This window comes from Rhinoraja longicauda, chromosome 18 (genome assembly GCF_053455715.1).
Source record: "Rhinoraja longicauda isolate Sanriku21f chromosome 18, sRhiLon1.1, whole genome shotgun sequence".
Classification (NCBI taxonomy): Eukaryota; Metazoa; Chordata; class Chondrichthyes; order Rajiformes; family Arhynchobatidae; genus Rhinoraja; species Rhinoraja longicauda.
In genome coordinates, this window is record NC_135970.1 from 17827102 (window position 1) to 17850205 (window position 23104).

At 44.1% G+C, this 23104-nt stretch overlaps 3 protein-coding genes across 7 annotated transcripts in view; 1 reads left to right on the top strand and 2 right to left on the bottom strand.

The window, feature by feature from the left end:
- hps5 (HPS5 biogenesis of lysosomal organelles complex 2 subunit 2) overlaps positions 1–8712 on the bottom strand; it is a 41276-nt gene extending 32564 nt beyond the window's left edge. Inside the window, exons 1-3 of one of the 3 annotated variants that reach the window (XM_078415191.1) lie at positions 8628–8712; positions 3160–3285; positions 2247–2357 (exon numbers count right to left, since the gene is read on the bottom strand). In XM_078415191.1, the coding sequence (XP_078271317.1) occupies positions 2247–2357; positions 3160–3264 (216 nt within the window). In that variant the 5' untranslated portion in view covers positions 3265–3285; positions 8628–8712. Of the gene's footprint in view, positions 1–2246; positions 2358–3159; positions 3367–8627 lie in introns of those variants that run through there. The other 2 variants (XM_078415190.1, XM_078415192.1) reach the window with 2 other exon arrangements.
- The window catches only part of LOC144602290 (galanin peptides-like), a 411360-nt gene that overhangs the window by 74500 nt on the left and 313756 nt on the right, over positions 1–23104 (top strand). The gene's annotated exons all lie outside the window — the stretch shown is intronic.
- Positions 9755–23104, bottom strand: part of gtf2h1 (general transcription factor IIH, polypeptide 1) — a 58755-nt gene continuing 45405 nt past the window's right edge. For 2 of the 3 annotated variants that reach the window (XM_078415197.1, XM_078415195.1), the window contains exons 11-15: positions 22094–22211; positions 18806–18896; positions 16230–16345; positions 15200–15292; positions 9755–10714 (exon numbers count right to left, since the gene is read on the bottom strand). In XM_078415197.1, coding sequence (XP_078271323.1) covers positions 10628–10714; positions 15200–15292; positions 16230–16345; positions 18806–18896; positions 22094–22211 — 505 coding nt within the window. In that variant the 3' untranslated portion in view covers positions 9755–10627. The remainder of the gene's footprint in view (positions 10715–15199; positions 15293–16229; positions 16346–18805; positions 18897–22093; positions 22212–23104) is intronic. The other variant, XM_078415194.1, reaches the window with a different exon arrangement.

Here is a 23104-nt window from a genome sequence, read left to right on the forward strand (position 1 = left end):
ATATACAGCCGGAAACAGGCCTTTTCGGCCCTCCAAGTCCGTGCCGCCCAGTGATCCCCGTACATTAACACTATCCTACACCCACTAGGGACAATTTTTTACATTTTACCCAGCCAATTAACCTACATACCTGTACGTACTCCAGCATTTTGTGAATTAAACATAATTGTATCTGATTTCACCACCACCTCTGCTGTGCATTCCAGAAGTCAACCACTCTCTGTGTAAAATAACTTACCATGCAGATCCTGTTTGTTATTGATACCCTTAATGCAGGGAAAAAGAACTTTGACTATCTAACCTATATTTACGTCTCTCACAGGTCAGCAGCTCACAAGATTTTAGTCTATGCCTCTCAGGATCTTATGTACTTCTATCAGGTTACTCCTCAGCCGCCAACACTCCAAGGAAAACACACCAGCCTATCCAATCTCTTACACAACTAAAATGCTCCAATCACAGCAATATCCTAGTTAATATCCTCTCAACAAGTGGCTTAGTTTTAGTTTAGAGATATAGCATGCAAACTGGCCCTTCGGCCCACTGAGTACACACTAACGATCACCTATTCACTTTAGTTCTACTGTATGTTTTCCCACTAGTTCTATGTTAGTCCTTATACCCCAGGGACAATTTATAGAGGCCACTTAACTTACAACCCATTCATCCTTGGGGTTCCCAGAGCAGACTGCCCAGCTTGTCTGGCAAAATGCCTCATTGCCAGAACTCACCATCAAGCACCAAGACGTGGCTTGGCTAGCAGTGAGGGGAGCCCTCCCAGTCAGATCCTTCCTGCACCGCCGGAACCTCACTACCAGAGCACACTGCCCTCAGGATGCCTGCTATGGAGAGGAGACGGTTGCCCACCTCTTCACAGAGTGTGGATTTGCCAAGAGAGTCTGGAGAGGTTTGCAGGGGTCCCTGTCACGATTTATTCCGAGCAGCACTGTCACAGAGGACTCTGTGATCTACGGACTGTTCCCAGGGACGCATTCAGAGACTGACATCGAGTGCTGCTGGAAGGTCATCAACTCGATGAAAGACGCTGTTTGGTCTGCCCGAACTTTGTTGACCTCCCAGCGGAACGAGCTGTCAGTCGGGGAATGTTGCCGATTGGCCCGCTGCAGACTGCAGGAGTACGTGCTGAGGGATGCACTGAAGCTTGGTGCAGCCAACGCCAAGGCTCTGTGGGGGAGGACCACAGTCTAGGGTCCATCTGCTGCTGGACATGGGGGGCAGGGTGTGGTGGAGACACCGTTCCAAATAAGGGAAGGGATTCTGTATAATTTTGTATAAATTTGGCAATGAATATCTGTATTGAATGAATATATAACCTCCGGGAATGTCGGATGGAGTTTTGAAAGGAAAATGTTTTGTAAATATTTATTTCTGGAATAAAGTATTTTTCGATATAAAAATTCATCCTTGGGGTGTGGGGGGAAACCCACCTGCTTACAGGGAGAATGAGCAAACTCCACACAGACATCGCCCAAGATAAGGATCAAACCAGAGTGTATGGCGCTATGAGGCAGCAGCTTTACCAACTGTGCCACTGTGCCATGCTCAGTAGGCAGGTCTTAGTTAAAATATCCTTTCAGACAAACAGCAGTGCAATAATACAGGAACATTATGACAGTGCATTGAATTATCAGTCGAGAATGCCTGATTACAACTCAAAGGAGTATGCACCCATTATTTCATTAAAGCTAAAAGTTATACCAGTACTCTTAGATAACACTTGCTGGCTAACAGTAAATAACAGTGGTAGTATCACATCTATCTGCCCACACTCCAATATTGAACCTTGATACTGAGCCCAATTCTGGTTTCAAACAATATTCACAAGAGAACATTTTTTTGCAGAAGTCACCTGAAAATGAAGAACAGAAACCCTGAATCACAAAGCTAAGAAAAGCAAAAGTAATTCTTACACCACTGTTAATGGTCCATGTAAGTCAGTGTCAGATATCTGTATGACCCACTCATGAACTAACTTTATTAAACAGACTGTCAGGTAAGGAAAAACAATATAAATACTCGCATGTTCTCTGATGTAGGTTGACTGCTGTAAATCCTTGGCTGTGCTACAATAAATTTCAATAATATATAAAACATTTTATTTGTATTTCTCGAGTATAAAATACACAGCATACTGAAAGAAAAACAGGCTTCACCTTCACGTTTAAAAAAAATTAATTGTACCTATTCCACTCTCCACATTTTTCCTTATTCTTTTTCCAACACACCTTATGAGTTAACATGATTCTCTGCTTCCAGCCTTCCTTCTGAATGACATGAAGTCCACCTGCCGAAGTGCCCAGCACGAGCCATTTCCGTGAAACTGACAAACATGTACACTAAGAAAAGACAGAATTATTCAAACTATTGTCTTAATACTTCCTTGGCCAGTTTTATTATTGTCTTCTACTGGTTTGTTCCCCATTATATTGGAAGGACGATTCAGCCCAAGTGACCACATCAATCTAATTTAACTCAAGAGGTGACATTGTACACAAAAACCATAAGGACCTGACAAAGGAGCAGAATTAGGCCGTTCAACCCATCAAGTCTGCTCCGCCATTTGATCATGGCTGATCTATTTTTCACTCTCAACCTCATTGTCCTGCCTCCTCCCTGTAACCTTTGACACCCTTACTAATCAAGAACCTATCAATCTCCGCTTTAAAAATACGCTTTAAAAATATCTAAAGACGGCCTACACAGCTGTCTTTGGCAACAAATTCCATAGATTTGTCACCCTCTGGCTAAAGAAATTCTTCCTCATCTCCATTTTAAAGGTATGTTCCTTTATTTTGAGGCAGTGCCCTCCGGACCTAGACTCTCCCTCTTCTGTAAACATCCTCCACACCCACCCTATCTAGGTCATAAGGAATAGGAGTAGAATTAGACCATTCGGCCTATCAAGTCTACTCCGCCATTCAATCATTGCTGATCTGTCTCTCCATCCTAACCCCATTCTCCCAGGGGGGAGGTGCACCAATGCAGGAGAGGTATGGGCCCAACAGGTCCACTTGGTCTAGTCTTTAGCTAAAATAGGATCACTGTGCTACATTCCTATCATTTTATAGCATTCTCTGCAAATAAATGTAAAGCATCGGTCCTTTGATTTTGATGTGTTAAGTGTGTCCTCTCACTCACCTTCAGCCTGTTTGAATCAAGCCTGAGAGCAGATAACAGGGGATCCAGAGAGTCCAGCTCTGCTAAGATATGGCTGCATGAATCTGGGAGCGTTGGTAATGACATTGTGGAAGATTCACAGCAGCACTAAGAAAAGCGGTAAAAGATATAACTTGCGACTTCTGTAATCATGCTTACAATCTTTGTTAAAGTTGTGTTGCATTCATTCTGCAGAAAACAGATAAAACAAACTTGCAATGTAGATCTGCTCTTCCATCTGCTCTTTACATTCTCTCACGCAAAAACTTGTTCCCTTTTCAAAACATGCTCACTTCCCCATCTCCAGCACAGTTACGCGCAACACATGGGCATATCCTCCCACCATATGCATGTGGAACTAAGTATACCACATGACAAGGACGACATGTACAACCCCAAGTAAGAGCGCACAACCCCAGTTTTTGTGCACACAGAGAAATGGCATCTGCTCAAGTAATGATTCTAAATTAGCTGATTACTACAGATTTCCCCCAAATGTTGTCTTTGCATTGAAATGCGTAGTCTATAAAATTAAAAAATAACCCTGACAGTTGCATTAGGAGCGAAAGAAATCCTGCACAATTTGGAATAGGCCAAATATTTAATGGCAGAATCGGCTAAAAATAAGGCCTCAGCCTTAATGTAATCAACCTATTGATCCCTAGTATTTTCACTTAATCTTTAGGCTACTTGGTAAGTTGGAATTTTGTGTGATTGACAGAAATATAACTGAATACATTCTGAAGTAGAAAAGATTGTTATTACTAGTGGTGGCTGTGTGCTAAGTGGTACCAATTCAAGTTCACAGTGGCCTTTATTAATTGACTTGATGAAGGCATAAGGGAAACTGTCTGCAAATTAATGGATGGAATAATGTTTTACACAAGCATTAGTATCAGGATAAAGAAATAACTGCAAGCAGATTTAGATGTGCTGTAAGAAAAAACTCACATCTGGTAAGTAGTTTTTTACCATGTTGTAATATTTTGCACATGGATAAGGCATATTAAAAGACATAGTTCACATTGTGCACTAGTATCCAGGAACTAATCAATAACATGTGACTATCACAAAGGTAGGTGTGACTATCACAAAGGTATAATACGTCCTATTATAGGTCTGCGAAAACCAATGGGTGCCTATGAAAGATATATGTGTGTATATATATATTCAAAATAGATTAAGTAGACTGTACATTACTTTTCACTGAGATTTATTAACAATGGAACAGGTTCCAAGCTACACAATAATTTTGAGTTTACTGCAAACACTTGGCTTAGGAGTCACAAAAGAACTACCAGATTTATTTTATTCTAATAGTTTTTTTTAAACTGTACAAATAAAAAAGTTGCTTTGACTCTCCCGGAAGCCTCTTGCTGCTTGTGGAGAGACCGTAAATTGGAATCATGATGCATAGTTGCCCAATTAATGTGCAAGATTTACTCAATGGGCCAACTTATCTTTTCCTCTCCCTCACATTCATGTGACTTGAGGCTCTTGGCACCAGGGTCTTGTGATCCTAGCTTCAGGCCAGTGACTGTGTAAGAAGGAACTGCAGATGCTGGTTTAAACCGTAGATAGATACAAAAAGCTGGAGTAACTCAACGGCACAGGCAGCATCTCTGGAGAGAAGGAATTTTAAAATTTCAAAATATACTTTATTCGAGAAATCAAGAGATAAATATACAAAGCATGTTCCTTACTCTGGAGAAGGAATGGGTTTCGGGTCGAGACCCTTCTTCAGACTGGTTAGGGATAAGGGAAACGAGATATAGATGGCGATGTGGAGAGATAAAGAACAATGAATGTTTGTAGGGTGAAAATGAGAAGCTGGCCGGAGCTACCTGAAGTGAGAGAAATCAATATTCATACCACTCAGCCTGCATGAACTTTAACTCTCCTTCCCATTCCTACACAGACCTTTCTGTCCTCGGTCTCCTCCATTGTCAGAGGTTAAACGCAAATTGGAGGAACAGCATCTTATATTTCATTTGGGCAGCTTACAGCCCAGTGATATATTGATTTCTCTCACTTCAGCGAGCCCCGGCATTCCTTCCCTCCCCCACCCAATTCGCACTAGCTTCTCATTTTCACCCTACAGCTTAAAATGGCCTGTTTCCTTTATCATTGTTACTTTTTTGCATTTCTCCACATCACCGTCTATATCTCGTTTCCCTTATCCCTAACCAGTCTGAAGAAGGGAATAAATGGGTCCCTTTCGGAATGGCAGGCAGTGACCAGTGGGGTACCGCAAGGTTCGGTGCTGGGACCCCAGCTATTTACGATATACATTAATGACTTAGATGAAGGGATTAAAAGTACCATTAGCAAATTTGCAGATGATACTAAGCTGGGGGGTAGTGTGAATTGTGAGGAAGATGCAATAAGGCTGCAGGGTGACTTGGACAGGTTGTGTGAGTGAGCGGATACATGGCAGATGCAGTTTAATGTAGATAAGTGTGAGGTTATTCACTTTGGAAGTAAGAATAGAAAGGCAGATTATTATCTGAATGGTGTCAAGTTAGGAAGAGGGGATGTTCAACGAGATCTGGGTGTCCTAGTGCATCAGTCACTGAAAGGAAGCATGCAGGTACAGCAGGCAGTGAAGAAAGCCAATGGAATGTTGGCCTTCGTAACAAGAGGAGTTGAGTATAGGAGCAAAGAGGTCCTTCTACAGTTATACCGGGCCCTGGTGAGACCGCACCTGGAGTACTGTGTGCAGTTTTGGTCTCCAAATTTGAGGAAGGATATTCTTGCTATTGAGGGCGTGCAGCGTAGGTTCACTAGGTTAATTCCCGGAATGGCGGGACTGTCGTATGTTGAAAGGCTGGAGCAATTAGGCTTGTATACACTGGAATTTAGAAGGATGAGGGGGGATCTTATTGAAACATATAAGATAATTAGTGGATTGGACACATTAGAGGCAGGAAACATGTTCCCAATGTTGGGGGAGTCCAGAACAAGGGGCCACAGTTTAAGTAGGCCATTTAGAACAGAGATGAGGAAAAACCTTTTCAGTCGAGAGTGGTGAAGGTGTGGAATTCTCTGCCTCAGAAGGCAGTGGAGGCCAGTTCGTTGGATGCTTTCAAGAGAGAGCTGGATAGAGCTCTTAAGGATAGCGGAGTGAGGGGGTATGGGGAGAAGGCAGGAACGGGGTACTGATTGAGAGTGATCAGCCATGATCGCATTGAATGGCGGTGCTGGCTCGAAGGGCTGAATGGCCTACTCCTGCACCTATTGTCTATTGTCACCCATTCCTTCTCTCCAGGGATGCTGCCTGAGTTACTCCAGCTTTTTGTGTCTATCTTCAGGACAGTAACTGGTAGATGTCTGGAGCCCTTTAAGATATTCTAATCTTGGCTCCTGCAGCATCTGTGTGTGACATCCATTTGTTTCTTCATATAAGTTACAGAGCTTGCATCATCACAGTTTTGTTAAGCCCTTAAAACTCACCAGAAAAGTAACAACCATTAAACATGATACTCTGGCCTACTTGTGAATTTGATGGTGGCAGAGAATCTAAGCAGATTTTCTGGGCTTGTGAATGTTGTTATATGTATTGTAGGAAAATAACTGCAGATGCTGCTACAAATCGAAGGTATCACAAAAAGATGGAGTAACTCAGCGGGTCAGGCAGCATCTCAGGAGAGAAGGAATGGGTGACATTTCGGGTCGAGACCCTTCTTCAGAAGAAGTCTGAAAAAGGGTCTCGACCCAAAACGTCACCCATTCCTTCTCCCCTGAGATGCTGTCTGACCCTCTGAGTTATTCCAGCTTTTTGTGATACCTTTGTTATATGTATTAATACATTGTTTTAAATTCATTCTTATATTTTATAAAATATAATTATACAATTTCCCAGTGAACCCAGTAATTTTAAGGAAGGTATAGATAATGGAATCATGGTCAGTTTGAAGAGAGTGCAGGGACCCAAACATCTCAGGTGGGCCAAGTTAAGTCCACTTTTAGATGATGTGTGACCTAATACCCCACATGAACCAACACAACGTCAAGTTAAACATCACGTGTACCTCATATCCAAAAACAGACTGAAGTATTTTAATTACATTAATTATTTGGGGTTGGGTATGATGCAGGACAATAGCTGACAGAAATCATGGAAAAAATATTGGGGATATATCATGAAGACTGACAGGGTGAATAGCATAATTCATATGTGCAATGCAGTGGGCTGAGAATGACAACAATGTTTTGCAGTCCCTCAGATCACAAAAGATTAGCTTTACACTAGCTTAGAGCAATGGAAAATGTCAGCGTGGGAACTCTTTTAATATGGGATAGCTATGCCACAGCAGCCACCATGCCTTGTTGAGAGTGAGAGATCTTGGTCCAATGGTATAGAAGTTCAAGATCACTTTCACCTTCCCCCAATTACTTATCTTAAACCCTCACGCAGTTGTTCACAATGGTCTTACTTCCAAATGCTGTGTTTCACAGCCCTGGGAAGCAGCAGACCGCACTGCCAGTCAGACATGAAGGGGAAGAGGGGACAGAAACTTTACTGCCCACACAGGCAGGGCTAGACCACGCCCCATTTTCCACTGTATCGAGGATAGAGGGGTGGAGTATTGGAAATCTACCCAACTGTTCATCAGACTTTCCTTTTTGCAAATCACCATGGTTGCATAGAATTGTACAGCACAGAAACATGCCCTTCACACACAACATCCGTGCCAAACATGATCCCAAGTTAAATTAATCTCCACTGCCTGATCCATATACCTGCATTCCCTGCATATCGATGTGCCTATCTAAAATCCCTGAAATGCCACTATCGTATCTGCCTCGTCCACCACCGTGTTACGTGTTATGTAGCGTGTTACAGGCAGCTATGACCCTGTGTAAAAAAATTGACCCACATCTCCTTTCAACTTTGAAGAAGGGTCTCGACCCGAAACGTCACACGTTCCTTCTCTCCAGAGATACTGCATGTCCCGCTGAGTTACTCCAGCTTTTTGTGCCTTATCTTCCTTTCAACTTTGCTAATCTCCCCTTAAATCTGCGCTCTCTAGTCTTTACCCTGGTAAAAGAAAACTGACTGTCTACTTCATCTGTACCTCACATCATTTTATATACTTGGGATGGGGCAATAGATCCCACGATCTGTCAGACGGTCACAAGGTCTCGCTGCAGGGGTTTGGCACTCAGCCCGTCCAGCTGTCACGTGTGGGACGGGTACAGAGAGTCGGTCTGCACTGGTTTGGTGGGACCCTGGTGGAGGGGGAGAGTTGGTGATTGTCAGTGGAACTCCGGGTCCCGCGAAGTCGTGCTGCCGATCCCGGGGAAGGTTCTGGAACAGCGGCGGAGCCACGGCTGCCGGTTTCAGAGCACGGACAGTGAAGCCCGTGAGTCGCGGCAAGACGGTCGGCGACTGTCGCCGCTCCGCCGAACTGTAATCTCGCCCTCGCTCAGGTCTGGCCTGCACCTACCTACGGGCCGCCGCTTCGGCCCAGGACGACCACCGCCAGTCCCTGGCGTGACATCCCCGTCAGGCCCCGCCCCTAGTAAGACGGGCGTGTCACCATTATGCCCCGCCCCAGCATGACGTCAACGACCCCAGCCGCGTCGCCTTTAGGCCCCGCCCCAACATGACATCCACGCCCGACGTGTCACCATTAGGCCCCGCCCCCGGCATGACGCCGTCGCACTTAGGCACATCATCGTCAGGCCCCACCCACAGTGCCGATACGTTTGGGGGTCTTGACCCGAAACGTCACCCATTCCTTCTCTCCCGAGATGCTGCCTGACCTGCTGAGTTACTCCAGCATTTTGTGAATAAATACCTTTGGGTGTTAGACATTCACGGCTTGACCCACCGTGAGGAAGGGTGGTGGACCACGATAGCTTGGGAGGAGCTAATTTTAATCTAATTTATAGATAGGTGGTGGAAAATTAGATCTAGATGTGGGATGATACTGAAGACTTCAACCATCCTAATACAGCTTGCGTTAATCTTAATGTAAAGTTAGGCAAGGTAGAAATAAATCTTGAAAATAAGAACTTTTGTCAGGTTTTTCTCCCCCAGTCTGATGAGGATGGAGGAAGAGCTGGATCAAGCTCTGGGGGAACAATTTGGGTCAAGTAGCACAAGACACGTTAAAGGAACAATCCTAATTAATACGATGTGTAGGAAAGAACTGCAGATGCTGGATTAAATCGAAGGTAGACACAAAATTCTCATGGTAGACACAAAATGTCTCCCAGCGGGACAGGGAGCATCTCTGGAGAGAAAGAGTGACGTTTCGGGTCGAGACCCTTCTTCAGACCATTTCGGGTCGAGACCCTTCTGCAGACTCTGAAGAAGGATCTCGACCTGAAACTTCACCCATTCCTTCTCTCCAGAAATGCTGCCTGTCCCGCTGAGTTACTCCAGCATTTTGTGTCTACCTTCAATACTAATACAGAATACAGAGAGAATACAGAATACAGAGCTTTATTTGTGATTCGGTACCGAGGTATATCATATCATATCATATATATACAGCCGGAAACAGGCCTTTTCGGCCCTCCAAGTCCGTGCCGCCCAGCGATCCCCGTACATTAACACTATCCTACACCCACTAGGGACAATTTTTACATTTACCCAGCCAATTAACCTACAAACCTGTACGTCTTTGGAGTGTGGGAGGAAACCGAAGATCTCGGAGAAAACCCACGCAGGTCACGGGGAGAACGTACAAACCCCTTACAGTGCAGCACCCGTAGTCAGGATCGAACCTGAGTCTCCGGCGCTGCATTCGCTGTAAAGCAGCAACTCTACCGCTGCGCTACTGTGCTATAATAAACTTCAATTACTTGCCTCTTCAAAGCTCACTATGCTTTCAAGTCCAAGTGATTAGAGTCAAGGGAAACAAGGTTGTAAGATTGCATTAGTATACAGTTTTTATAATGTTTAATGGCTTTATTAAAAATATTAATGATAATGAGAATGGCCAATTTAATTTCACATTTATTCTTTATTTAAAATATCCACATCTTCCATTCCCTCAGTTACAAACAGGATCCAAAAACAGGGGGCTACACTTCTGAAAAAGGTTGCACATTTACATTGTGCCATTCTTGTTTAAAACTTTACACAAAAATGAAAAAATGTTTAGGCTAGAAAGACCATTTCTAAATATACTCAGTTATTGTTTTACAGAATCTTTGTGCACAGAAGCAGCGCTGCCTTCCCCAGCAGTCTTACACCAGAATTTGTCCTGTAGCTCCCTCCGGTTTTGGTCGGTGGTGAGAGTCACCCTGAGTGGTCCACCTTATTGCATATCTTTCTCCCGGTGTGCAGCTCTGTAAATTACATCGAGTCTCTGCAATGTTGTAGGGCTCCCCGCTCCCTGTCCAGCACGGCGGTTTAGTGAACAGGACGAAAGTTCTGCCAGGACTTTGCAGGTAACAATAGCTCTTGCTCTCAAACATCTTGTTACAATCAGTATCACGTCTTCTTCAGCATTCGTTTTGACTGCCAGGTATGGAACTTATTGAAGGCTACCTGCAACATATCTTCTAAATGACCAGTGAACTGTAAAGACAGAAAAAATATATAACATGAGCAAACTTCACAATGCATGCCAGCCTCAAGTGAAAGTATACCTTCTGCAACACAGGCAATAATGGTCCAATTCTATACTGCTATCATTGAGTCCATCCTCACCTTCACCATCATGGTCTGGTTTGGCTCAGCCACCAAGCACGACATCCGGAGGCTGCAATGGATCTTTCGATCAGCTGAGAAGGTTGTTGGCTGCAACCTTCCCCCCGTTGACGAACTGTACACTGCAAGGGCCAGGAAGCGAGCAGGCAAGATCACCTCTGACTCCTCTCACCCTGGCCACAAAATCTTTGAAGCACTTCCCTCTGGAAGGCGACTCCGGACTGTCAAAGCAGCCACACATAAAAAACAGCTTTTTTCCCCACGCGTAGTAGTTCAACTCAATAACCAATGTCTGTAGTCTCTTTTTTGCTCTGGTTATTTTCACCCACATTTTTAGACCGTAATGTATCCTTATTTTTTGATGTGTTTATACTTTATTCTTAATTGTTAATTGTATGTTTGTGTTGTCATTTGTGAGCGGAACACCAAGGCACATTCCTTGTGCCAATAAACCTATTCATTATCATAAACTTATTCAAATAGATAGGAACACTCCAGAGGAGAGCATTCCAATCTAAAATACCCATTGAGAATTTCTGAGCAAATTTTGCTCCTAGCAGACAATACAAACATCTATTCAAAGTCAACTCAAATCCTTTTTTGTTTGAAAATTTCCTTTATCTTTCAGGCAGTGCATTCCATATCTTTTTTCACCCTTTCCCAAATCATTTAATTAGCTTAAATCTGTGTTCCCTGGTTACAAAGCTTACTGCCATTGGAAACAGTTTCATACATGTGATAAATCATAAAATTTTCCCTCACTTTTTCTCCTTTGACCATCTGAGTTTCTTAACACAATTGAGGTCTTTCATCGTTGATACGATTATTGAAAACCTTTTCTGCATCTTCTCAACACCTTGATGTCATTCCCAAGATGTGGTTACCCAGTCATAGTCAGGAGATCTGTGCCTTCAACCATTTATGATTCCCTCCTTAAATTTATACTTTTTACTTCCCTAAGCTTCTGGTCATCTGTGTGTTGCTTTACTAAACCTTGGTCGATAATACTTAAAGCATCTTGAGAGGCTTTACATAACGGACCAATAACAATCAGGAAGCAAATACTTTGAGAAACACAAGTTGAAAACATACAAATGATGTTGATTATTCCCCCCCCCCCCCCCCAACACATGAATTCCACAATAGTGAATTTTATATCTTATCTCAAATTTTTGGGTGGTTGGTGACTACTGCAAGGGTGAGTTGCCATTACACAAATGGCCATGGCACAGAGGACATCTTGTTCTTATCCTAAATACTTTGTTAAGCTCAATGTAGCCTAGGACCCACAAAAATGCTGGGAACTAAAATATCCCTTTTCACTGACTTCAGAGACAACTTGATCTTTAATACTATATAAATTCTGTCCTGTATGGTAGCATTGTAGTTACATTATTGGTCTAATAATCCAGAAGCTTGGACTAATGAGCCGACCACATGTAAATTCTACTGCAGAGATTGAGTATTTTAAACCCAATTAACTGAATAAATTGAATTAAAAAGTTGGAACTAGGAGTGTTTAGTTTAGAAATACACCGCAGAAACAGGTCCTTTGGCCCACCGAATCCGCACCTACCAGCGATCCCCACACACATTAACACTATCCAACACACACACTAGGGATAATTTACCCCTACGCCGATCCAATTAACCTACATACCTGTCTGTGCATCTTTGGAGCGGTGACCATGAAAGTAGAGTGCTGCCAAATTACATTAAAATCCTTGTGAAGAGGACATCTGCTCTCTGCATCCAATCTGGTCTATGAATCTCCAAAGCAAAATGGTTGATTCTAACCAAAATTTTAAAAAATCTAAGATCAAAATGTCTTAATAAAACTGAATATAATCGATGATGGCGGGATTTGGTTGTTGGAGGCCAATCTCTGTTCCAGAACATCAGAGTAAGAATTGCTCACAAAATCATCCCAAGTCCAACTATCCATTGTGCCAATACATATCTTAGAAATGGGAATGTAGACACAAGGAACTGCAAATGCTGGAATCTTAAGCAAAATACAGAAAGTGCTTGAGGAACTCAGCAGATCATAGCCAAGCGCACGCAGTCTGAACAAGGGTCCTGACACAAAACTTTGCCTATCCATGTCCTCCAGAGATGCTGCCTGAACCACTGAGTTCCTTCAGGACTTTGGGTTTAGAAATGGGGTTGTTTGAACAATGTTCATCTCCATTCACAACTCCTCAGCAAAAAAATGGACAATAAAGATGTGAACTTTTACATGGCAAGCAATATTCACATTACCCTAGTATTGTGCAACTCCACAAGTGACCAATTCCAAAGAGAGTTTCACCACACACTTCGAAATTGAGACAAGAGACAACAGATGTTGGAATATTGAGCAATGCGGGAGGGTGGGGGAGAGTGAGAGTGGGGGTGGGTGAGGAGAGAGCGGGGGGAGGAGCAGAGAGTATGGGTGGGAGGGAGAGTGGGACTGGGGAGGGGGACAGCGGGGGAGGGGGGATGGGGGATGGTGGTGGGGGGATGGTGGTGGGGGCAAGAGAGAGTGTGGGTGGGGGGGAAGGGGAACTGTGAGGGTCAGGGAAGAGGGGAGAGTGGGGGGGAGAGAGTGGGGGATGGAGGGAAAGGGGGGAAGGTGGTTGGGGGGGAAGGGGATATTGAGAGTGAAAGGGGAGGAGGGGGTGGGGAGGAGGGGGAGGAGAGAGGGGATGTGGGGGGAAGGGGGTGGTGGTGGGGGGTAGAGAGTGGGGGACTGGGGGTCAGGGGAGAGGGGTGGGGAAGAAGGAAGAGTGGGGGTGGGGGGGAGAGGGACACTGAGGATGGGGGTGGGGCAAGTGTGTGGTGGGAAGGGTGGGGGAGGAGAGAGTGGGGGAGGAGGGGTGGAGGAGAGTGTGAGTGGGGCGGGGGAAGGAGAGAAGGGGAGTGGGAAGGGTGGTGGGGAGGAGAGAGTGGAGGAAAGGGGGTTGGGGAGAGGGAGAGTGGGGCTGGGGGAGGAGAGAATGGGGGGGTGGGGGGAGGAGAGAGTGGGGGAAAGGGGGTGGTGGGGAATGGGGTGGTGGAGGAGAGTGAGAGTGGGGGTGAGAGGGAGAGTGGGATTGGGGAGGAGGGCAAGGTGGGGTGGGGAAGAGGGAAGAGTGAGGGTGGGGAGCAGGAGGGGTGGGGATTAGGGGACAGCAGGGGTGGGGGTGGTGGGGGAGGGGGTGGTGGTGGGTGATGAGAGAGTGGGGTTGAGGGGGATGGGGGTCAGTGAAGATGGGAGAGTTGGGGGTAGGGAGGGGGGAGGATAAGGGGGATTGAGTAAGGGGGTGAGGGTGCTGCACCAATACAGGAGAGGCTTTGGGTCCAGGGCTCCTCAGTCACACCCTCTCCCCTTCCCTGTACCCCCTCTACGAGAAACGGGCCCAACGGGCCCACTTGGTCTAGTATATTACTAAATCTCTCTGTCCGTGTGTATGCGTGTTTGTGCACACCATTACTTTGGTGCTTCGCACAGCCAAAACGGTACACCATAGCGCCACACTTTTTGCACCACCTTACTCACCATTATCCTGGGCATCATCTCTAACAACTCTCATTCAAATTGAAGTTACATTTTTAAAGCTACAGACATTTTAAAGTTTAAAATTTCACTTTCTAACCCATTTCCTGAAAGTCAGCGTATGACGTCACAATCGGCCACGTTCGACTTCATTTGCTCCTCACGCGCCAAAACAAGATAGCCGCCGGCAGCGCCACCGCCCGCCCGCGCACTTCCGTTCCCTCGCCCCTCTTGACCGGCCCCGGGGGAGACTCGCAAGTCAGCAGTCAGCGTTGAACGCATGAGCACTGGTAAGTGCCTTTTGCCGTCAACAGCTCCACGGAGGGGAGTAGGCATGGCGGCCAAGTGAGTTGAGGGGAGGGGGGGGAGGAGAGAGTGCGGGGGGGGGGAAAGGAAGGAGGGGGAAAGAGAGAATGGGGTGGAGGGGAAGGGGGGCAGTGGGAGGCAGGAGAGAGTGGGGGTGGGGAGGGGAGAGGAGAGGGAGGTGGGGGTCAGGGGTGGGGGGAATAGGGGTGAGGAGGGGGGAATGGGGGTGGAGGCAGGGCTGGGGGCAGGGGAGGGGCAAGTTGTGGTGGGCTAGGGGGGGTGGAGTGGGTCAGTGGGGGGAGGAGGGAGCATAAGGGGGATTGAGTCGGGGGGGGGGGGGGAATTGAGGGTGCTACACCAATACAGGAGAGACTTTGGGTCCAGGGCTCACCCTTTCAGTCACACCCTCTCCCCTTCCCCCCCTCCAGGAGGAGTGGACCCAACGGGTCCACTTGGTCTAGTTAATGAATAAAACTTCCATCTCCTCCACTACCACCAAGATGGTTGTGCATGGAATTGCTCAGACTCACATTTGTACTTATGTACAGCTTCTGTAGTTTCTCCCGGAATGGCCTTAGTTTTGTCATCTGAAATCTTTCCAAGTTATTCATCATCTTCCCAACCTGCGATACCAGACAAAAAAAAGTTATTGACTGCTCAGAGGTTTCCAAGAACATCTCAACCTTTTGATTTTAAGTACACTTAAAATGAAACTTACACTTCTATTGCTAAATGCCAAAAATTTCAATGAAATTTAAAATTTAATCCAAGGGAATGCAAGATTAATTCCTCTTGGCCAAAAGAGAAGCCACAAAAAAACAGAAATAGGCTGCAAGCTGGAAACATTACCGAACCACTATCTGGTGATCTTTCATTGTAATTCTACGCGGATGTTACTGCAGGACTGATCTCTGCTGATATATCTTCCATTTGAAATCTCGTCAGTCAATATTAACTGGTTTAGCACAATATGGACTATTAGCATCAGAGGTGGTATCTGTAACACTCTTTATTCTTCCTTATTGTGTTTTTTCAATAGGTAGTACAAATAAAAAATAATTTTGAAATCTGGATCCACAAACAAAAAAAGGACTGCATTGCCACAAAAAAGGGCTAGAAATGTAGAGCATCTCAAAAGAAGAGAAATCGGATCCCCGAGTCAAGTTGAAGATAGATTATGATGGACCCCAATTACATAGAACCAAATTTATAATGGATGCACAATACAGAAGAGTGCATACATGTATGGAAAGGTTTCAGCACCTGGAAAGTTGAAATAAAACCTAAACCAACACCTTGAAGGGAAGGTGGAATCCAAAAATAAAGTCGTCTTTATTTCATGGTTGCCACCATGAAAAATGTTATCGCCCAAAAAAGCTTTAAATGGTATGTATTTTAAATTAAACAGGAGCCAGTATTAAATTTGAGATTGGATTCATTGTTCTCGGTTCAGAAACTTGCTTCAATAGTGTTAAAGTAACTTTTAAAACTTCATATCCAAAATGAAGTGCAGACGAAGCACAGCTGGTTTCAGCACTGAGAGAATCTCAGCTGACTCACCTTCTCCTCAAGGAATGGTGTATTGATGGGAAAGCAGGACCAGAAGTGCCTCAGTAACTCTGCAACAGCCACGTGCAAGTGTTTGAGTTCCAGCTGGACATCACTTGGCACCATCTCTGCAACAAAAGCAATAAAGTTAGAAAGCAGAGGTTGAAATAACCAATGTTGTTCTACTTCTGGCCAGTATGAAATACAATGAGAAATCTTGTGGAACAGAGGCACAATTTACAGGCACAAGAACCTTTCCTTGTTCAGACACATATTGGCACAGATCCCACCCTTTTTGCACCTCAGAGCTGATTTACAAATTCAACCCATCTGAACAATCTTAATTTGCAATTGAATTTCTTGGAGTTAAAAGTCATTCTTCAAACAAACAGCTCACGACATGGTTAGTCAACGAATGGAGATATGCTGCTTATGTTCATGCCTCATCTTTCCTTTTAGCAGCCTGTAACTGATCAATAAAATTACTACAGATTACCCAATGAATCCTTTTGGAATGTGTTTTTCTATTATTATTGCACAATTATTAATGTTTAAATCCTGTAATCTTATGCATGACTGGACTCTGCAGACACATTAAAGTAGTTGCAATTTATCTCAAATTAATCTAGGGCAGGGTACGAAGGCTTATTTCATAGTCACATTACATTAAATCCTCGGTATCACAAAATGCTGGAGTAACTCAGCAGGTCAGGCAGCATCTCTGGAGAGAAGGAATGGGTGACATGGGGTGGAGACCCTTCTTCAGATTGATGTCAGGAGGGGGCGGGACAAAGAAAGAATATAGGTGGAGACAGGAAGACAGTGAGAGAACTGGGAAGGGGGAGGGGAAGAGAGGGACAGAGGAACTATCTAAAGTTGAAGTCAATGTTCATACTGCTGGGCTGTAAGCTGCCCAAGCGAAATATGAGGTGCTGTTCCTGCAACTTGCGGTGGGCCTCACTATGACACTGGAGGAGGCCCATGACAGAAAGGTCAGACTGGGAGTGGGAGGGGGAATTGAAGTGCTCAGTCAAGTTTTCACAATAAAACTCAGTTTGTTAGAGTTAACAGACTCTTCGCTTCGAGTCACAAGTCTGGGTCCCAACTCTGGCCTAGAATAACTTTATGCCATCACTTTACTTTTTGGGAGACTGATAGAAACTGCTGATGTTTTCATTTAAAATCCTGAGCTAATTTAATTTATTATAAATAAAGGTTTACAGTGAGTCATGTACTCTGCCACCCCTACCCTTCCTTCAATTCGTTGTTTAATGTGGTGTCTTGAGAATTTATGGATTTGCTGATAATCGACCATTAGTTACAAGTCATGTAGCCACGGCTTGAATCTTAGGTTAAAAACATATGATCAATTGCTCTGGTCGAATTCTGTTTCAAACCTTCCCACTCGCGGTTGCCGAAGTATCAGCTCTGTTCAATTATGAATCCTAGGACTCTCCTATTCTATATAGTGCATTACTGCTTAACGCTGAGCAGTGTTTTAGTTTTAGAGATACAGCATAGATATAGGCCCTGCAGCCCACTGAGTCCGCACCGACCAGAGATCTCCGCACACTAACACTATCCAACGTGCTCTAGGGACAAATTTACATTTATACCAACCAATTAACCCGCAAACCTGTATGTCCTTGGAGTGTGGGATGAAACCGAAGATCTAGGAGAACACCACGTGGTCACAGGGAGAATGTACAAACTCCCTACATACAGGACCCGTAGTCGGGATTAAACCCGGGTCTCTGGCACTGTAAGCGCTGTAAGGCAGCAACTCTACCACTGCACCACCGCCCTACTTGCAGACACTCCCAAGGGGGAGGGAGAATGGACAGAGGATGTTGCATGTAGCATACATAAGTAGCAGTGGCACAGGTAGAAAAAGGGATAAGATCCTGCAGTGAATATAGGGCATTAGAGGTTAAAAAGCAGGACTTCAAGGGTAGTAATCTCCAAATTACTCCCAGTGGCACAGGCTAGTAAGGGGAGTAATACAAGTATAGGCCAGATGAATGCTTGGCTGAGAATCTGGTGAAGGGGACAAGGATTCAGGTTCTAGGATCAATGGCAACACTTCAGGGGCTGAAGTGATCCGTACATGAGGGATGGGTTGCGCTTGAACTGGAGGGGGACCAACATCTTGGGAAGGAGATTTGCTAGTCTGCTTGAGAGTTTAGGAGGGTCCCGAAGCAGAAAGGAGGCAGATGAGAAGTCAGGGGCAAATACTGTAGTCAAAGAGAGGAAAAATCAGTTGTGGCTTTAATGCAAGGGGCCCGCTTCCGTGATGATTCATAGCACAGAATGTTAGAAGACAGTTTGTCTGCAGCCCCAAAATCAACAAAGATGTGAACAGTTGATATGCAACATACCATGTTTTATTGATACAGATCATGGGAACAGAGAGGAGTCAAGACCAAGAACATTCATCCATCTCATGCACCAGATACGAAGTGGAATAATGAAATTCTTATTTGCTGCAGCTTTACAGCAACATTAGTGGCAATGCAGTCTTGTAAACTTCACATTAGTGATAACTGCATAAATCTTTAACTACAGCATGTATTTGGACAAATACTTACGATTAATAGCTTGTGATGTTCCTCCCTGCATGAGTACTCCACCAGGTGAGAGGTCAGTTAGGGCACTGCTGGCCACACTGCTGGACAGAACCTACCAATCAACATGCAACGTAGACATCAGTGAATGACCTCAGACTTTACTTTTCGTTCCATATTTTACGAGATGAAAATAAAACCTCTACCACAGTTTAGACTTGTACTATCCCCCTGAACGCAAAGAAGTACAATAGTAGTGAAATAAAGTTTCTAAACTACCTCAAAGTGAATCAAATAAATGATTTGCATGGAACTGGAACAGCAACTACATAATATTAAGGCCTGTTATGCTGCTGCAAGTCTGAAGATGGGTCCAGACCCAAAACATCACCTATCCCTGTTCTCCAGGGATGCTGCCTGACCCGCTGAGTTACTCTGGCACTTTGTGTCTTTTTAAAAATAAAATAATTTTATTGGTCTGTGGTCAGTACACATGACAATTAAACATTCCCAACTCTCTCTACACCTGGGTTAGGGAAGTACAAACAGCATAGCTGTTCTTGCAGGGCATTAGAAAATCACACAAGGATACAACAAGGCTTCTTTATGATATCTAGCTTGTAGATATTCAACATCAAAATACACACCACAAATAACCAACTAAATTTACTGATTTTTATTGACAACCAGAGATTATTTTTTTTGTAATGGAAGGAATATTCAGCAAGAGTAAGAAAGGATAAAACTAGCAGCAATATCTATAAAGCATCTTTAGTCAAGTATGATGAGTTAGATGCCTGGACTGGGGGTAAAGGGCATTAGAGGATGGAAGACATCTGGATGGAATCCAAATAGTGGAGTTCTTTGCCACAGAAGGCTGTGGAGGACAAGTCAGTGAATATTTTCAAGGCAGATATAGATAGATTCTTGATTAGTACAGGTGTCAGAGGTTATGGGGAGAAGGCAGGAGAATGGGGTTAGGAGAGAGAGATAGATCAGCCATGATTGAATAGCAGAGTAGACTTGATGTGCAGAATGGCCTAATTCTACTCCTATTCCTTATGGCCTTATCTGGTAGTGGAAGGTAGAGCCGTGTCAGCACAAGACGAGGAGAATCCTAGAGGTTGTACTTTAAGCAATAAGGACAGTAGCTGACTTCAAGAAGGGATGCATAGACCAATGAAACACCCAGATACATGCAGAAAGAAGGTAAGATGTTTCAGAATGCTAATTGTTGTATCCTACCTGTACCCTTAATTACAGTGCTAACCAAAAAAAACATGATTTTCAATTTGAAAGTCTTACTTCTACAATAGGTAGCATCTTCAACCAGCCTGCCTTAAAATTCCAAATTGTCACATTCAAAAAGATAACAGTAGTTTTGAACAAGCTTTGCAAATGAAACCAGATATTTGCCCTGCAAAACATTACAGAACAGTGCACAGCGTGATAGAGATATATCAACTTTGTTGATTTCGAGAAAGCATTTGACAGCATCCACCGGGACAGTCTCTGGGGCATATTACGAATGTATGGGATCCCACAGCACATAGTCGAAGTAATTAAGAGCTTCTACGCCAACTTCGCTTGCAGAGTAGGGAATAGTAACCATATTCCATATCATATCATATCATATCATATCATATCATATATATACAGCCGGAAACAGGCCTTTTCGGCCCACCAAGTCCGTGCCGCCCAGCGATCCCCGTACATTAACACTATCCTACACCCACTAGGGACAATTTTTACATTTACCCAGCCAATTAACCTACATACCTGTACGTCTTTGGAGTGTGGGAGGAAACCGAAGATCTCGGAGAAAACCCACGCAGGTCACGGGGAGAACGTACAAACTCCTTACAGTGCAGCACCCGTAGTCAGGATCGAACCTGAGTCTCCGGCGCTGCATTCGCTGTAAAGCAGCAACTCTACCGCTGCGCTACCGTGCCGCCCATATTCCAGGTGAAGACAGGAGTTCGACAAGGGTGTGTGATGTCAGCGCTACTCTTCAATATTGCCATTGACTGGGTGATGCGTCAGACAACTGAAGATCAAGCAAGAGGCATACGATGGACCCTCTTCTCAACATTGGAAGATCTTGATTTTGCTGCTGACATAGCTCCCACACTCACAAACACATGCAGGAAAAAACATCCTGTCTTAGTGATTTTGCACAACAAGTTGGCTTGAAGATAAACCAGAAAAAATGAATTAATGACACTAAACATCCAAAACCCCTTACCAATCCAAGTGAATGGAAACGACCTTCCCATAACTGAGGAGTTTATTTATCTTGGTAGTAAAGTCAGATACGATGACGGAGCACAAAATGACATTAAGAACTGGCTAAACAAGGCTAGGAATGTTTTCAGAATGCTAAACAATTTATGGAGGTCCCAGCAATACAGCACCAAGACCAAGCTGAAGATATACGGGAGCTGTGTCCTCTCCACCCTCTTATATGGCTCAGAATGCTGGAGAATGACAGCGAGTGACATCAACCAGCTGTCAGTCTTCCATACTAAGAACCTGAGAAGAATCCTTAAAATATGTTGGTCAAACACCATATCCAACCAAGATCTCCTTGCTCAATGCCAGCAAGAGAGTATGGATACCATTATCATGAGTAAGCGCTGGAACTCGATTGGCCATATACTAAGAGAACCAGACAGCATCCCAAGAATAGCCCTGCACTGGACACCAGAAGGGAAAAGGAAAAGAGGGAGACCCAAAACTACAGGGCGTCGAACTGTAGAGGAGGAAATGAAAACCATGGGATTGACCTGGGGTAGTGTCCAGAAACAAGCCCAGAACAGACAGGAGTGGAGGACCTTCGTTGTTGCCCTACATGCCAGGAGGCATAATGGGCAGTAAGTAAGTAAGTATTTGCAAATGAAAAGCAAGACCACACCTACAAACATGAATCCAATATCCTAATCCTTTCAATCTCCAGTATGTTGTTAAATAGAATAAAATATTAAAAATGTAAATTGGCAAGCAAGCAAGCAAGCTGTTTTATCTTTAGCTATGGTTCACATTTATCATTGTACTCAGTTGTTAACCTTAATCTATGTGACTAGTTGAAACAGCAAGTCAAATCAGAGTGTTTCCAGCAGTTTTCATTCTTAGTTAAATGGAAGGTGTACATATAGTTTGCCTGTCATAGGAGATCCTCATTCATTCAGTCAGTCAGTCATTGTCCCTTCATTTACAAGGATTCTTTCTACTCTGCTCTTTCACATTTTGAAACTAAATATGCCAGGATCAGGCATAAATATTTCTACTTTAAAAAATATATATATATCATACCTGAGTAAGTCTGGGGCTATAGTTAGCCATTTCTTGCCGTATACAGTGGACTGAGTTAATAATATCCTGGCTAGATGCATAGTGCTGAGACTGGACAGGTGTTGGACCATGAAAATACCTAAAAAAGAAAAAGGAATGATTGACATTCACCAAAAATCAGGAAAAAGCAGCTGTTAGGCAAACTTTATTTTTGTTACTCGAGACCAACTGCCTGAACACTAAGAAGCAACATATGGTGCAGAAATCATTGTATTTATTGAAAACAAGTAAAATGCAGAAAATGAATTTGAAGACCTGAGATGAAAACAACAAGTTTCAACCCGAAACTATTATTGCTATTGAGGGAGTGCAGCGTAGGTTCACCAGGTTAATTCCCAGGATGGCGGGATTGACATATGATGAAAGAATGGGTCGATTGGGCTTGTATTCACTGGAATTTAGATGGATGAGAGGGGATCTTATAGAAACATATAAAATTCTTAAGGGATTGGACAGGCTAGATGTAGGAAAAATGTTCCTGATGTTGGGAGAGTCCAGAACCAGGGGTCACAGTTTAAGAGTAAGGGGTAGGCCATTTAGGACTGAGATGAGGAAAAACCTTTTCACCCAGACAGTTGTGAATCTGTGGAATTCTGCCGCTGAAGGCAGTGGAGGCCAATTCACTGGATGTTTTCAGAAGAGTTAGATATAGCTCTTAGGGCCAACAGAATCAAGGGATATGCGGAAAAAGCAGGAACGGGGTACTGATTTTGGATGATCAGCCATGATCATATTGATTGGCAATATGATCATATTCAAGGGGCCAAATGGCCTACTCCTGCACCTACTTTTTAATGTTTCTATGAAACCCATTTCTTTTATCCAGAGTTGCTGCTTGTCCCGATGAGTTACCCCAGCATTTTGTGTCTATTCTCGGTGTAAACCAGAATCTGTAGGACCTTCCAACACAATCACTATTTACCATTATCTCTGCACATTGTTAAACTGGGTTTGAATTATCTTTTCTACATA